At 37.8% G+C, this 13,489-nt stretch overlaps 1 protein-coding gene across 10 annotated transcripts in view; it reads right to left on the bottom strand.

The window, feature by feature from the left end:
* Nucleotides 1–3,531: 3,531 nt before the first annotated feature.
* The window catches only part of PTPRE (protein tyrosine phosphatase receptor type E), a 115,910-nt gene continuing 105,952 nt past the window's right edge, over nucleotides 3,532–13,489 (bottom strand). For 8 of the 10 annotated variants that reach the window (XM_054205740.1, XM_054205743.1, XM_054205742.1 and 5 more), the window contains 2 exons: nucleotides 12,585–12,720; nucleotides 3,533–11,146 (listed from right to left, as the gene is read on the bottom strand). In XM_054205740.1, coding sequence (XP_054061715.1) covers nucleotides 11,072–11,146; nucleotides 12,585–12,720 — 211 coding nt within the window. In that variant the 3' untranslated portion in view covers nucleotides 3,533–11,071. Of the gene's footprint in view, nucleotides 11,147–12,584; nucleotides 12,721–13,489 lie in introns of all 10 variants that reach the window. The other 2 variants (XM_054205735.1, XM_054205745.1) reach the window with 1 other exon arrangement.

Raw genomic sequence — 13,489 nt, 5'->3', positions numbered from 1 at the left:
GCAAGTAAACAGAATTCAGTTCAGTCACACAAAGGTGGAAAGAGCTATTCCTAGACAAATCCAATATCGTTATCCTCCGCAACCATGTTCAAGCTTATATTTTTGATATGGCTATCACATGTTTGTATATATTTAAAAATTAATCTCCAATCAATGAGATAATCTGGTATTAAAAATGAGAAGAAACCATTGTTTGAAAACAGCTGAGGAAGGGAAGGTACCTCTGAGCCCTTTGAATGTAATCTCAGATCAGAAACATTTTTCAGATTGTAAAGGCTTTTAACCATAGCCCTCTCCAGAATACACAAGATAACTTTTTAAAATGCTGTAAAAAAATTGTACAGAAAAATGCAGATTATGCTGGGACCATGCAATTTCCATCATTATGTTCAGTTCTCCCTGTGGTTTTAACATTTGTACCAGTGATTTGAAATTATAAAATACAGGCCCCAACCACCTCATTTTATTTTCCAGAGTCTCCTCTATGTGATGCGCAATATTAAGATTTAAAAGCAACCTGCCTCTTTACTTTCTCATTCTTTTTGATGTCCAAGGGAGTCATGAAAGCTTTTGGACTTCTAGAAGAGAGACTGCAAGGTGCTGTTTTCACCTCCGTGAAATGATATAGGAAAGTGCTTAAAAACCAAGGGAACAGAGATTCGCCAGGCAGCACACAAAGACTGAGGTGACAACACTCTTCCCCTCCCTGGCAGGCCAATTTTGAGGGGGACAGGGAACAAAACTCTTCTTTTGGCATCAGTTTGCTGAGACTGACTGAAACCTCACTTTCAGGCTGCAGTTCCACAAAAATCTAAGCCAAATTAACCTCTGTTGCTGGAGAGGTAAACAGAAAAAAAAAATTAAAATAAGCACAAAAGCAAAGTGCTTCCAGAAATTCTGAATAATTTGGAAAAAAAAAAAAAAAGGAGAGCAATTTACTCTTACAGACTATATTTAAAATACACCCTGCATAACATACATAGGCAAGTTTGAATTTCTGATCTTTTCTCCCTCTATTTATGAGCCGCCAAACATAAACTGGTAACCAACACTTAAACCTGGTTGTTGTCTCTTAGGATACAAAGACATACAAAGCTAAAACACCTCAGTTGCCAGACTCCTTCAAGAAGCAAACCTTATTTTTACCATAACTAATTTACAGCAGACAGCCTTGCTCAATTCCTTTCTTTCTACCCCAACATCACGCTTTTATGGTTTCCCCCCCAAGAAGGAAACTCCAAGGGAAAACAGACAAGTTGCTGAGTGATGCCTAATTTTTTAAACTTTTATAATACATATGAATTACTGAGATAGGGAATCTGGTGACCTTAATTCCAAGTTAAAGTTCTATGCATGCATGGGCGCGGGGAAGAGATACAAAGTGAGAAAGGCCTTTTACAAGGTCATCCACTCTTTTGTCCTTCAAGGGATAAAATTCTACTATTCAAATCTTTCACAAAGTGGAACTCCTTTTGACATTGCTACTATTTTATTTAATTATCTAGTTTGCCTCAAATACTATTTTATGTGGCATGATGACTTTAGGGTACTTTAGATGTGGGTACAGTTAGATGTAAGCAGCTTTTTAAATGCCTTTTTTTTTTTTTTCCTTTGAATTAAATTACTCTGAAATCTGTTTTATAAGCTTTGGTGGGGTTTTAATTTAATTCAGCGTGTTAAGTCATGACCTTGTTATCATACCTTCAGCTTGTCACAATAGCTTTTTGCTACTGGACAATCTTGTCTTGAGACGTAAAACATTCAGACAAAATCATAACTCTAACAGTGGGTATCATTGCCAATAAACAGATATTAAAGTCAGATCCTTCCTGGGGGTCTTTACAAGCCTATTTATACCTGAACAATGTACCTAAACCAAACAGTTTATACCAGTAAAACTCTTTGAAAGCCTAATTCATGACAGTCTCTTCCAGACCACACCTGATCAAACTGAGCTGGACGGCAAAAGAGCAATTTTGTTGCTATCATCATAAGGGCATTGTTGTCTTGTCAAGGCCTTTGGTGATTTTACAAAAAAAAAAAATAAAGAAAGAAAATCTGCAGTATGCCAATAATGATATATTCTGGCATGACATGCAGTGGTTTATTAGTGCACTTACCACTCGGCATCTGTCACATCCTTTGTGATAAATGTCTCTGCAAACACAGCAATACTTACAGGAAAACACAAGTTATAATAAAGGTTTTAAGCATGCCTTTAAATCTGTCTTCACGAGCAGCAGCGCTCTCTTAAATGGAAGATATACAAATAGTTGCAACAGTAGATCTATAGGAGGGAAAAAATTACATTTTCTTCAAGGTTTAAATTTTCTGTGAGGTTAACTTGTATCTGTGAGCATTTAATTTACTAGGAGTACAAGCTGACAAATACATCTGCATACATGTTGAAGTAAAAACGTCAACTTTCAAAAAATGTGTTGAAAAATAGTTTATTTTAAAGCAGTCCTTGAATCCCCTTGCTAGTAGTTTAGATACTTTTAACTTATTCGACCAACCAACAAGTAATTAGGATAAAGCTACTTCACTGACATCCATCGGTACAGATCGGTGAGACTTTGCAGGACTTGATCAGGGTTATCAGTGGAAGACAGTGGCCCGATAATACAAAAAGGCCCCTAATCACTAGAACAACAACAAAATAAAGAGAATTAGAAAAATGAGCATCTTAATTCCTCATGTGAAGATCCTTATACAAGGTCATTTGTTCTAGTTGCTGAACAGGTGGTTTGGAAGCTTTTGAATGAAGTTTTGAAGTTTTTGAATGAATGCGGCTTATTTCTCACAGATTTGTATTACTACTGTTTTTTAACCAATAGTCTAAGAAAGCACAAGTTCCAGTTAAAGCCTTTACTAGATTAGGGCTTTTATAAACTATATAGGTATTAGGTAAAGAAGGCACTAAATTCAGGCAGCAGCTTTAGAATTAGTGAAAGGACATCACCACTCACCAGCCCCCATTTTTAGAAAACGGAGTTACCTTTGAACACACAGGAGCACCCCCTCAATGCAGTTGTAATTTGGGCAGTGGATCCAGAAGACACAGCAAGGAAATGCACGGAGGCACAAACAAAACAATCACGATAAGCCTTGCTTCTAGAACCGCCAAAATGAAAAAAGTTCAGACAGAATTATACCTGGAAAGTGATGCTTAAACCGCCAACTTCTAACAATAAAGTGTTAATGTAGATGTGATCAGCATGAATTCAGTTGCACTGCCATCACAGACGAGTTCTCAATTTGATTTAGTTCATGAATTTTTATTGGGCACTGAAAAAATATGTACTTCAGGCTATTCACACTGTGTAAACTCAAGTCTAGAGATTAGTAAGTTATTGTATGATGAATCTCTGAAAATTTAATGTTTTGCACTAGGCTTCCTCTCTTAAAATGATGGTTTATTACACTGACACATTATTGCACCTAAGATTTTTTGAATGCTTGTACTCACACACAGAACCTAATTTTGACAGATTATTTTATGTATGAGGAATCTGCGTGAGTTTATGAACAAATGAGAGATATTTTCCAAAATGGTTTCTATTCGCATTTAATAAATACTTGGAAATAATACATTTCTCTTTCTTGTAAACGGTGAAAGAACACAGGATAACAAACTACTAAGGGAAAGACATTGCAAAAGATCAAACTTCTATATGTGATGTGAAGCACTTATATTTTTAAGCAAAAACTTCTGTATTTCAAAAAAAAAAATCAAAGCTCATCTTGAAAACCAGCTTTCTAATAGGCAGTTTTCACATGAAGCCTTCAAAGCAAGGAAAGATGACTGTAAAGCAAACCACACAATGTCATGGTGAAATACATCGTTTTTTAAATGTAAATTAATACTTTGTAGTCCATACCTGGGACTGGGCATGTCTTTGTGTCTGTACAACGGACTTGCCAATTGAAAGTTACAGAACTTCTCAGATACTGCGTAAGTATCCTGCTCACCAAGAAACGTAACATTGACAACTCTGTATACTAAAACAGTGAAAATTCTCTCATCTGGGAACACAATTCCTGCTCCAGGAAAGTTTGCCATTAACTTCAACAGATCGCTTTTAATCCTAAAAGTGACCATCAAAGGGATTTTGCGTTGCCCATTCAGTCCTTCTGCTCATCTGCCATTTGTGTAAGGGTTAGTGTTTTGTACGCTTGTTCATTATGACCAGGGCAAGATTCCACTGTATTCAGCAAATTACATCAACCTCTATTAAAGTATACAGTACTCTTAATATGGGAGGAAACCTATTCCGCGTGCTGCTTCCTTGCAAACACCTTGTACTTGATCCACAGGTTACCATAAAAATCTCAACTAGAAACTACCTGTATGAAGTTTTGAAGCAAAGTAATGTAAAAGCAAAATAATATTTGGTTTTGTTTGTTGTTTTTTTTTTCCCATAGAGACTAAGACAGTACTGCTGTCTCCAAGAAGACAGGAACATAATCTTCTCTTGCAGAGACCCCGAGCAGGACAGGGCCAGCCATCTGGCTGCTCACTCGCTGCCTGTTGTACTGAACCATAAAAGACATGTCCCGCGGCCCATCCTGGCTGCTGGGGGCAGATCTCTGCCACCACAAGCACAAACTCAGCTTCGTAGTCTGCTACTATTGGAACTCTGCTAAATAATTCCTTCTCAACCTCTTCCAGACTGGTAGGGTTTCGCTTTCTTTGTGTCTGCCCAACGGGCATGAAGTCACAACTCTGATCTTTTGTTCAACATTTAGAACTAGTTTGCATGTGACACTGATGAAAACACTGGAACAATTTCTAATGTGATGGAAACAGGTGAAAGGAAAAAAAAAACACCAACACATTATTTGTGGAAGAACTTCCTTGGCAAAGTCTCAACCTGATTAGTAATTTTCCTACTCTGTGCAAAGTACCACAGAAAATACATAAAAATGATTAGAAGAAAGCTCTTATTAAAATATCTACATTACAACATAATCCTTTAATACCGAAGATGAAGAACATTCATGGTGAAGTTCAATTGCTTGAAAAATTCTCTGATGCATTGAATAATTTCTACATTAAGGAAAGCATAGCTTAGAATTGACATATGCAGCCCATACAGAATAAATACGTCTTTGATCTTGCTTAGTTTATATTGTTTAAATAACCTATTCAAATAAATATATTTCTTGGAACTAGATGATCTTTAGGGTCCCTTCCAACCCGAATCATTCTATGGTTCTATGATTCTTGAACAGTTTACAACGAAAGTGTGTTTTTTCTAAAAGCTGAGTTTCTAAAACCATAACCACCTTCAGCATCACAAGGCGTGAAATGCAAAATCTCGATAAAGAAGCACAAGGGTTTTATGGTACTTCTTTGTAATGTTTAGAAGTAGGAAAAAAAATATGTGCATATTCTCATCAGATGAGCCAAGCAAAATTAATCGCTGGCGAAGCACACAATTATAAAATTTGTTTCTTATATGTAATTAAATAGAATCCATATATATAAACAAGATTGTAAAAGATACAGGTTTCATACTTTCCATGTAGCTGTATTGTTTCTGTATCCCAGTGAAGCCTTACGATTCTTCTGTTCGTTACAGATTTGTCATTAAAATGAGATATAGTAATATTGGTTGTGAGGAAAACACTTCTACTCATTGGATCTTAATTATCCTGTCACCTTCTCCCTGAAATCTCTTTTTACGGGATGTTAGAGGCAAATACGAAAACTTTATCCTCAATACAGTATCTAAACAGCCGTCTGTTACCTGCTTGAAGGAGGCGAGGATCAAGTGATTCCAAGTCCTTTCTGCAACTTCAGATTTGCTGTTAATAAAAACACTATGATTGGCTGTATGTTAACAAAGATCCTTTTTATTGTTGATCTTTAATACAGAAACAGACCAACGGAAGCGCACTAAGGTGAACACAGGAAAAAAGTCATTTTTCATCTCGTAGTTTGTAATCCCTGTTATTTAGCTTGAAAATAATCTAAAAATGGTGATTCTACTCTACTGTTAGGCAGAACCTTATTACACTAGAAATTGTGCAGATCTGTAGTAATCAATAATTATGGTTACCAATAATGATTTAAATTAACCAATGATAAATTAATAACTGATTAATAGTTGAGATTCTTCTACTTCCTGAAACCACACAGAGGCATCTGTCTGTTCTCACACAAAGTTAACTTTCAGTGGTCACAAACTGTGCTTGGTATCTGCTAAAAGTATACAATCCAATCACACAAAATATTTTATCCACTCATCCGGAATTATTAAAAAAAAAAATAAATTAATAGCTTTTACACATAATGGAAAAGATTACTCTTAACTTGGTACTATTTAGTGTCACAGTAAGAAACAGCAATATTTTCCGGAATGCTAATTTCCTAAAGGCTCTATATTTCAGCGTGGTGTATCCCCATATTTAAAACTCTGCAGGCAACTTCTTGATCAGTGAAATCTATCTTTTCAGTGAAGCAAAGACACCTCTTCAGCACCCACACGCTGCGACCTTTAGACAGCAACACTTTGGTGAAGTTACTGCTGGCAAACACGTTGCTACAGTTACTCCTGGATGGTTCAACTTGGGTTGAAAGCAGCATTATCACCAAGCACGAACACTTGGAATGTTAGAACAGCGCACGAGAAGGGCATGCAACGTAAAAGTTCTTCCAAACAAGTTTGGAAAAAATAATCAGAAAATTACCTACACTGAAAAGGTGCCTCCCAAATGTTAGGCGTCAGGTGCACCAGGTGAAACGGGGGGCAGATGCATGAATCGTACCTCATTAAATCATACTTGACAAATAATGTTCAGTCTTTTCAAATCTCAGTGACATTAGCTTGACATTAGGATTGTAATCATTCAGCATAGTTACTCCTGGTTTACATACGTCTCCCCTGACACTTCTTACAAGACTGGTCCATCTTGATTATTTTTGGCACATGAGGTCCAATATAAAGCCTGCTGAAATGAATGAAGAAATTGCTGTTAACTAGAGTGGGCTTTCAATTAATGATGGGTGACAGTTGAAAGTTAAGCCAGTATTTTTATGTTGGTACGATCCCGCGGTGTAGCACAGTACTATTAAGCTCAGGTACAACAGAACAGAGAGGTTCCGCGCGCTGAGAGCGAGCTCTCTGTCCTCTCCCTCCCCTCCCCATCTGGGAAAGCCCACCTCTTTCAGGGACCCAGACTTCCCCGGAGCAGCCTGCAATGAATCACAGAATCATAGAACAGTTTGGGTTGGAAGGGACCATAAAGATCATCTCGTTCCAACCCCCTGCCCGGGGCAGGGACACCTCCCACCAGCCCAGGTTGCTCCAAGCCCCGTCCAACCTGGCCTTGAACCCCTCCAGGGATGGGGCAGCCACAGCTGCTCTGGGCAACCTGGGCCAGGGGCTCACCCCCCTCACAGCAAACAATTTCTGCCTCACATCTCATCTCAATCTCCCCTCTTCCAGTTTAAAACCATTCCAGAGTCCCTGCCCAGCTTTCCTGGAGCCCCTTAAGGATTAGAAGGGGCTCTAAGGTCTCCCCAGAGCCTTCTCTTCTCCCTTACTCCCCCCTCTCCCTCGAAGGATGCTCAACCCCAGCTCCTCGCAGCTCTGCCCAGCTCTGATGCTTTGCTGGAAGCAAAGGAGCCATGGCGCCAGGCGCTGTACAAATATACTTGAGAAATAACTATTGTTGAGCTATTGCAGGGCCAGACTTGGAATCACCACATTCATACCCAAAAGGGAAGGCTGCAATGGGCAGGGTCGTGTCAAAGCTCTGAATTGTCAGGTCTTACTTATTAATGCACTTTGGGAAGACCCGGCCTTCCGATTGCTATCACGAGTTTATACGCGCTTTATACGCACAATGCTTCAGACACCAAACCGAATATTACTTCCAAAAGCTGCAAATAAGTACTGAAAAACTATTTATCTCGATAATGGATTTCAAGTCCTTTAGCATACTTAATTTAAATGAACACACAGTACAGGAATGAAATTAAAAGATTTAAGGAAAGTAATGCAGTTTGAGAATAAAAACGAAGCTTTGTTCTTGCATCAGAATGTATTAGATCTTGCAATTTGCATATACAAATAATTCAGCAACATTCACCGGCATTAAAAACACAGCAAGATCAAATTATAAATGTAATAAAAGAAAATAATAATAGTGAAACTGTATAATACATACATATATTATAAAGATTTGACAAATTAAATACAATTTGGTTATACAGAAAAGTTTCAATAACTTTACATTAAAAATGGTACTAGGGAAATGAAAACATTTCAAAATACTGAACGCAGGTGGTCAGGCTCATTTTAAAAGTTTAAAAAACGGATATACGTAAAAATACCCTAAAAAACACTGGTAATTACAGTATGCATTCTTCATTAAGGCCCAATTCAGCAAAGCACTTAAGGGATTGCTCCAGGAACAGAGAACCAATGGTACTTAAATGGTTTGTGGAATAAAGATGTCGTAAAGCGAATGCTTAAATGCTTGGGTGAACTGGAACCTCCCTTAACACATGAGAACAGACAGTCAAGTCACATAGTGACCAAAACCACATACAGATCAGAATGTACGACTTCTAATCAACTATTTGGCATTTTAAAGTAATTCCATGCAACATAGGAAAATTTAAAGGAAAACTGATATATATCTATACCAAGATACAGCTCCCCAGTTATCAGGCTGCTGCAACGAGCAGTCTACTGGCTGAACACAAGCACTGGAAAGCCAGCCTTTCAAAGTATAAAAAAAAAAAAAAGTCTTCACGTAGCTATATTTCTGACTTCTGAAATATATTATAGATATTTCTCTTTCCTCCTAGGTATCTTTACATAGTTAGCAACTAAAATCTGAGTACCCACTTTGTATTTGATGTTTCAGCGTAACTCCATCCTACCGCTTGCTGTACCTACCATCACTCACCATTGCCACGGTGCCGAGGAGGCAACTCCCAATCCACGCTTTTATTTGAGGGACCCAAAAGGCTGCCCAAGAGACAAATAAATTATTTTTCAAATGTTGGCTAAAGATCCCGACATCAGGATCTAATGGGACCATAAAACGCGCTTCTTTGGAAAAGGGTGGGCATTTTTGTGCATTATTTTCTATCGGGATTTAACCTCTCTGACTCTCCCTGTGCTGCAAATGATCATACTGAAAACCTCACTGCATCGGTTTCCACAGCGAATTTATTTCTTGGCTTTTTAAAATTTGATAAAACTTTAGCATGCAGTAGTAATGTAAACTTAGTCAGCATTTGTTTCCGTTACTCGACACTTTCTGCGTCTCGAGCGTATCTTCTAACAGCAACTCGCAAGAAAGGTTTAGTCTTTAAACAATCTTTTTTAAGTGCATAATTTACTGTACAAATAAATACAGAATGGGAAGACAAGAAGCAATAATCGGCAGTGTTCACAACAGTGTGCTTGGAAATTTCTCAACTGCACCTTTTCCATTCAGTCTGAACCGAAGGGAGAGGAATGAACACCGCCCCCGTTCCTTGCATTGTTACACAGAATAATGCTATTTGTTATCGGAAATGAAAAATGGTCACGGGATAAAATAGTGCAAGAAGAAGAGTGAAATGAGCAGTGTAAGTCGCTTATTTTAAATAAGGCTTTTATGTTTGCATTGAAAAAAACCCCAACCAACTGGACAAGACAGAACTATTGCATATTAGTTATGTAATTAAAGTACATATTCGCATACTTTGTGCTCATTAATTCATATATGCATTTTAAAGAGTGGAAAAGATATACTTTTTAATTATTCAACATTCGGATGCCCTGCGATTTTTGGATTTTCTAACCCCCAAGCATATCTTGTTCAGGGCTACAATAAAGACTTTTAACCTTTATTTCACCAATTATATTATCAGTAGTACTTTCATTAAAAATATATCTATATATACAATCATATATCCCTTTTAGATAAAGGAATTATTCCTTTTTTGATAATATATTTGGGAGGGTAAGAACGTAGAGGAGCTTTTTGATACACACGTCACATTGCTAGCGTTACACTGCTAGTAAAAATGTGGGTTTTTTCAAAATTTTAGCAAATACTGTTAATTATTCTGTTGAGTTGAATCAAAGAATAAGAGTTCATCTTCATCTCTTTCGCCTTTTCTCAAAGAAGTGGGAAATTATGCACATGCGTACAGAGAAGCTTTATATCCATTTCTGACAACGGCTATAAAGCCTCTTCAAGTAGACAAGTTCAAGTGCTGCAAAATATACTCTTCTGATATGCAAAATAGTGGTAAACTCCCATTATAGTCTTTCTAAATTGATATAAGCTGGTGCCATATTTAGGAAAGAACAAAATAAATGGACTTTGAAAGCTACATTAAATCAAAAACTCAAATCTGATATTTATACTGATTTTATCTTATTGACAGTAGGACTCAAAACAGAACTGCCATCAATCTGGAGGTTCTTAAAAACAGACTTTAAAAGCAGTTATATTTTTTTCAGTCGGGCTGTACATTATTACACACAAAGGGCCACATTCTGACACCTTAATCGTTAATAGCACTTCACTCCAACAGTCTCTTTGCCTTTAATGAGACTATCCGTGAAATAAATGACAAGTAAGCACGAGCAGGTTACCAGAATGTGGCCCCACATAAACATCTATTTTCATAGCGACGAAAGATTTACAGCCAAAACATGTTTAGTTTAAACGTATGTACCACAATTCACTTTTTTTTTTTTTTTTTGGTTTGAAAGATAAATCACCTGTGTAAGGTATCAAGAACTGGGAGATAACATTATTGATAAATATTTATAAGTGGAAAAATTCAAAGGAATAGACCCTCAAGAATTAATTTACTGTTATTTAGAATAAAGATTTCTATACCATCTTATAGTGATATACTGTATATGAACGTTATACTTCGCTTTAGAAGATATTTATATTTAAGAAATAACTTTATACAGCAAACGCAACTTTTAGAGCAAACACAAGGACATATTTACAGTAAAGTCAACAATCAAAATGACATGGAATAAATTAACAGAATATACAACTATTTATACAGACAAATTAAAAAATAAGGCAGGAATTTTCATTTGAAGTTAGCATAATCCGAAAATATGTCGATGAAATCTTGTACCACTCTGTAGCAGAATTCATACTGTTCCTGAAAAACAATAAAAAGACACTAAGATGGGCTGGGGTTCCATCGGGCGACTACATCGGAGAAATTCACAGAATGCAAATCCTAGTGGTAAACGCAGCTCGGTCTAACTTGGAGCAGTACGTTCTCATTTTTATTTATGTTTCACATAAAAGCAGTAATACCTCGCTCTTTTGTCAAATACAGGCTCATTGCTGCTCGGCAGTTAAAGTGATTTCTTTAAGCTTTTTAGGTCATAGGTCTTAAAAAGGATCAATTCTTAGACCTGTCTCCTCATCTAAATTAAGCAGTTGACGGCACCTGGCTGCTGCCCGGCTCACGCTACAGCAGGTGACTCCTCCTGTGCCTTCCCCAGGGAGCCTGGCTGCTTAACTCCACCTTAGGAGCTTTACCGCAGGAACTAGGGGACAATATAACTTCTATTAATGTAACTTTAAATGTCCAGAACACTAAAAACAGTCTACATTCATGGGTGTGAAACGGAGCTCCCCTTGCAGCGTATTTATCCCCTGCCTAGGTTCCTCTGCTGGCTGCTCCTCTGCATCCTAAACCTGGGACACATCCCGATCTCGGCGTGCCGGTGACGCCTTTGACATGGTTTGCTGCATTACAAAATCTGTAACAACGCCGATAATAAGTGGAATTGGCATCTGAATTCACTCGCGCTGGAAAGCAGAGTTTAGCAGAAGCCTTTCCGCAGGCTCAGCTGGGAATATCCGTGGCAATCACACCCTTAACTAACATTATTAACTCACAGAGCCAGAACCCCCCCAAAAATATTTCATCCCTGTCTCAGCGTGACTGTGGATAATCCAATTCTACTTCTTCAACCTCCTCCTTCCTATTTGTAGCATGGAGAAAACATCTACCTGAAAAGGGTGTTTTGAGATTACTGATTCTAAAGAAGTTTCAAATCACAGAATGGAAGCTGCCATCAAAATACGAAATATCAGCATTGTTATATATTTTTCAAAAAACATACGTCAAAAAATATTTTCTAAATTCTTACTCAGTAGGGAAAAGTGTGTGGACAAAGCTGCACATTTTATTTGTAGATGACTTTAAAGAAGTCAAAGACATTTCTCCCTTTCAGTGACCAGCTGTGAGCCAATTTAAGCCCAGGCATTTGAAGGTAGGAAAGGACAACTAATACATAGCTTAAAAGGCATTTGCGTCATGTTTTGTCACCTGCAACACTCAAAAGATTTTGGTTTAACTGTCTCCAGCTCCTAAAAGACACAGAATGCTTACCCAAGTTGTATTTTTAGAGATGCTATAAAAGCAATCTGTAAAAATACAGATTTCTGATAATACCTTGTTCATACAGAGCCATCATACATAATTTATTTCAACCCGCGAAAAAAATCCTTTGTTCTCCTCCCACAAGAATATTTACAAACACACATCCTTTGACAAGGATCCGGATTGTTAAATATCATACCAGTGTTTGCACCATATGTGGCCTTTGCAGTCTTAAGCTCTTCACAGCTTGAAATACATCTAAGAGCCCTTCAGCCTTCACTCGTTCCAGAATATTGCTGAGTGCTATGAATGTACCTGTTCTTCCAGCGCCAGCACTGCAACGCAAACACATTTGCTTAACATACAGCAGCATAAAAAAATCTTAGAAGAGAAACAATAGCGATAGAGAATAGCCAAATACTATTATTAGCCAACTTCTACTCATTTTGTTGGGAGTAGGAGTTGAGTTTGTCACCTCAGCTATGCTAGAAGGGAGCCAGAATTAATGGAAATGAGCTCGGAGCCAGGTTGGAACCAATAAGGCTCGTTAGTGAGAGCTTCTGTACGCAAGTGGGAGATGCTGAGCTGGCTGCGGTCATTTGGGTCCGAGTCCCAATCAAAGCTGCAGTCGTCTTCCAGCCAGATGACGCTGGGAGCTCCCACACCCTGCTCCCCGTTCTATTCGTGATGGGGGAGAACACCATCTTTACACTTTCCGTTGCAAAACTTGGTTGTATTGCAAAGAAGCACTGTGCCGTCAAACCCAGGCTTCTCCAGTAGGTTGTGATTTATACTTTTGCACGGTGGACAGATATGAAAGCATTATTATTATTATTATTATTATTATTACTACTACTACTCCTCCTCCTCCTCCTCCAAAGCAACTTGATGGAAGACGTCCTATCCAACTGTAATGCTTTTAATGACTCTTAGGATCTAAGCCACTTCTTTAACAGATGTATTAATGTCAGGACAAACTAACGCAAGACTACCTACGAGGTTATGGTACATACAAGAAACTTAAGTCGAGTGTTCTGCCTTGACAACAATAAGCAACCTAATTTACTGCAAAATAACTTGTTTCTTTTGTTTCAGTGTGTTTCG

The sequence above is a fragment of the Rissa tridactyla genome, chromosome 6, assembly GCF_028500815.1.
Source record: "Rissa tridactyla isolate bRisTri1 chromosome 6, bRisTri1.patW.cur.20221130, whole genome shotgun sequence".
Taxonomy (NCBI): Eukaryota; Metazoa; Chordata; class Aves; order Charadriiformes; family Laridae; genus Rissa; species Rissa tridactyla.
Note: the sequence above shows the minus strand (reverse complement) of the source record. Positions and strands in the feature narration are given on the sequence as shown.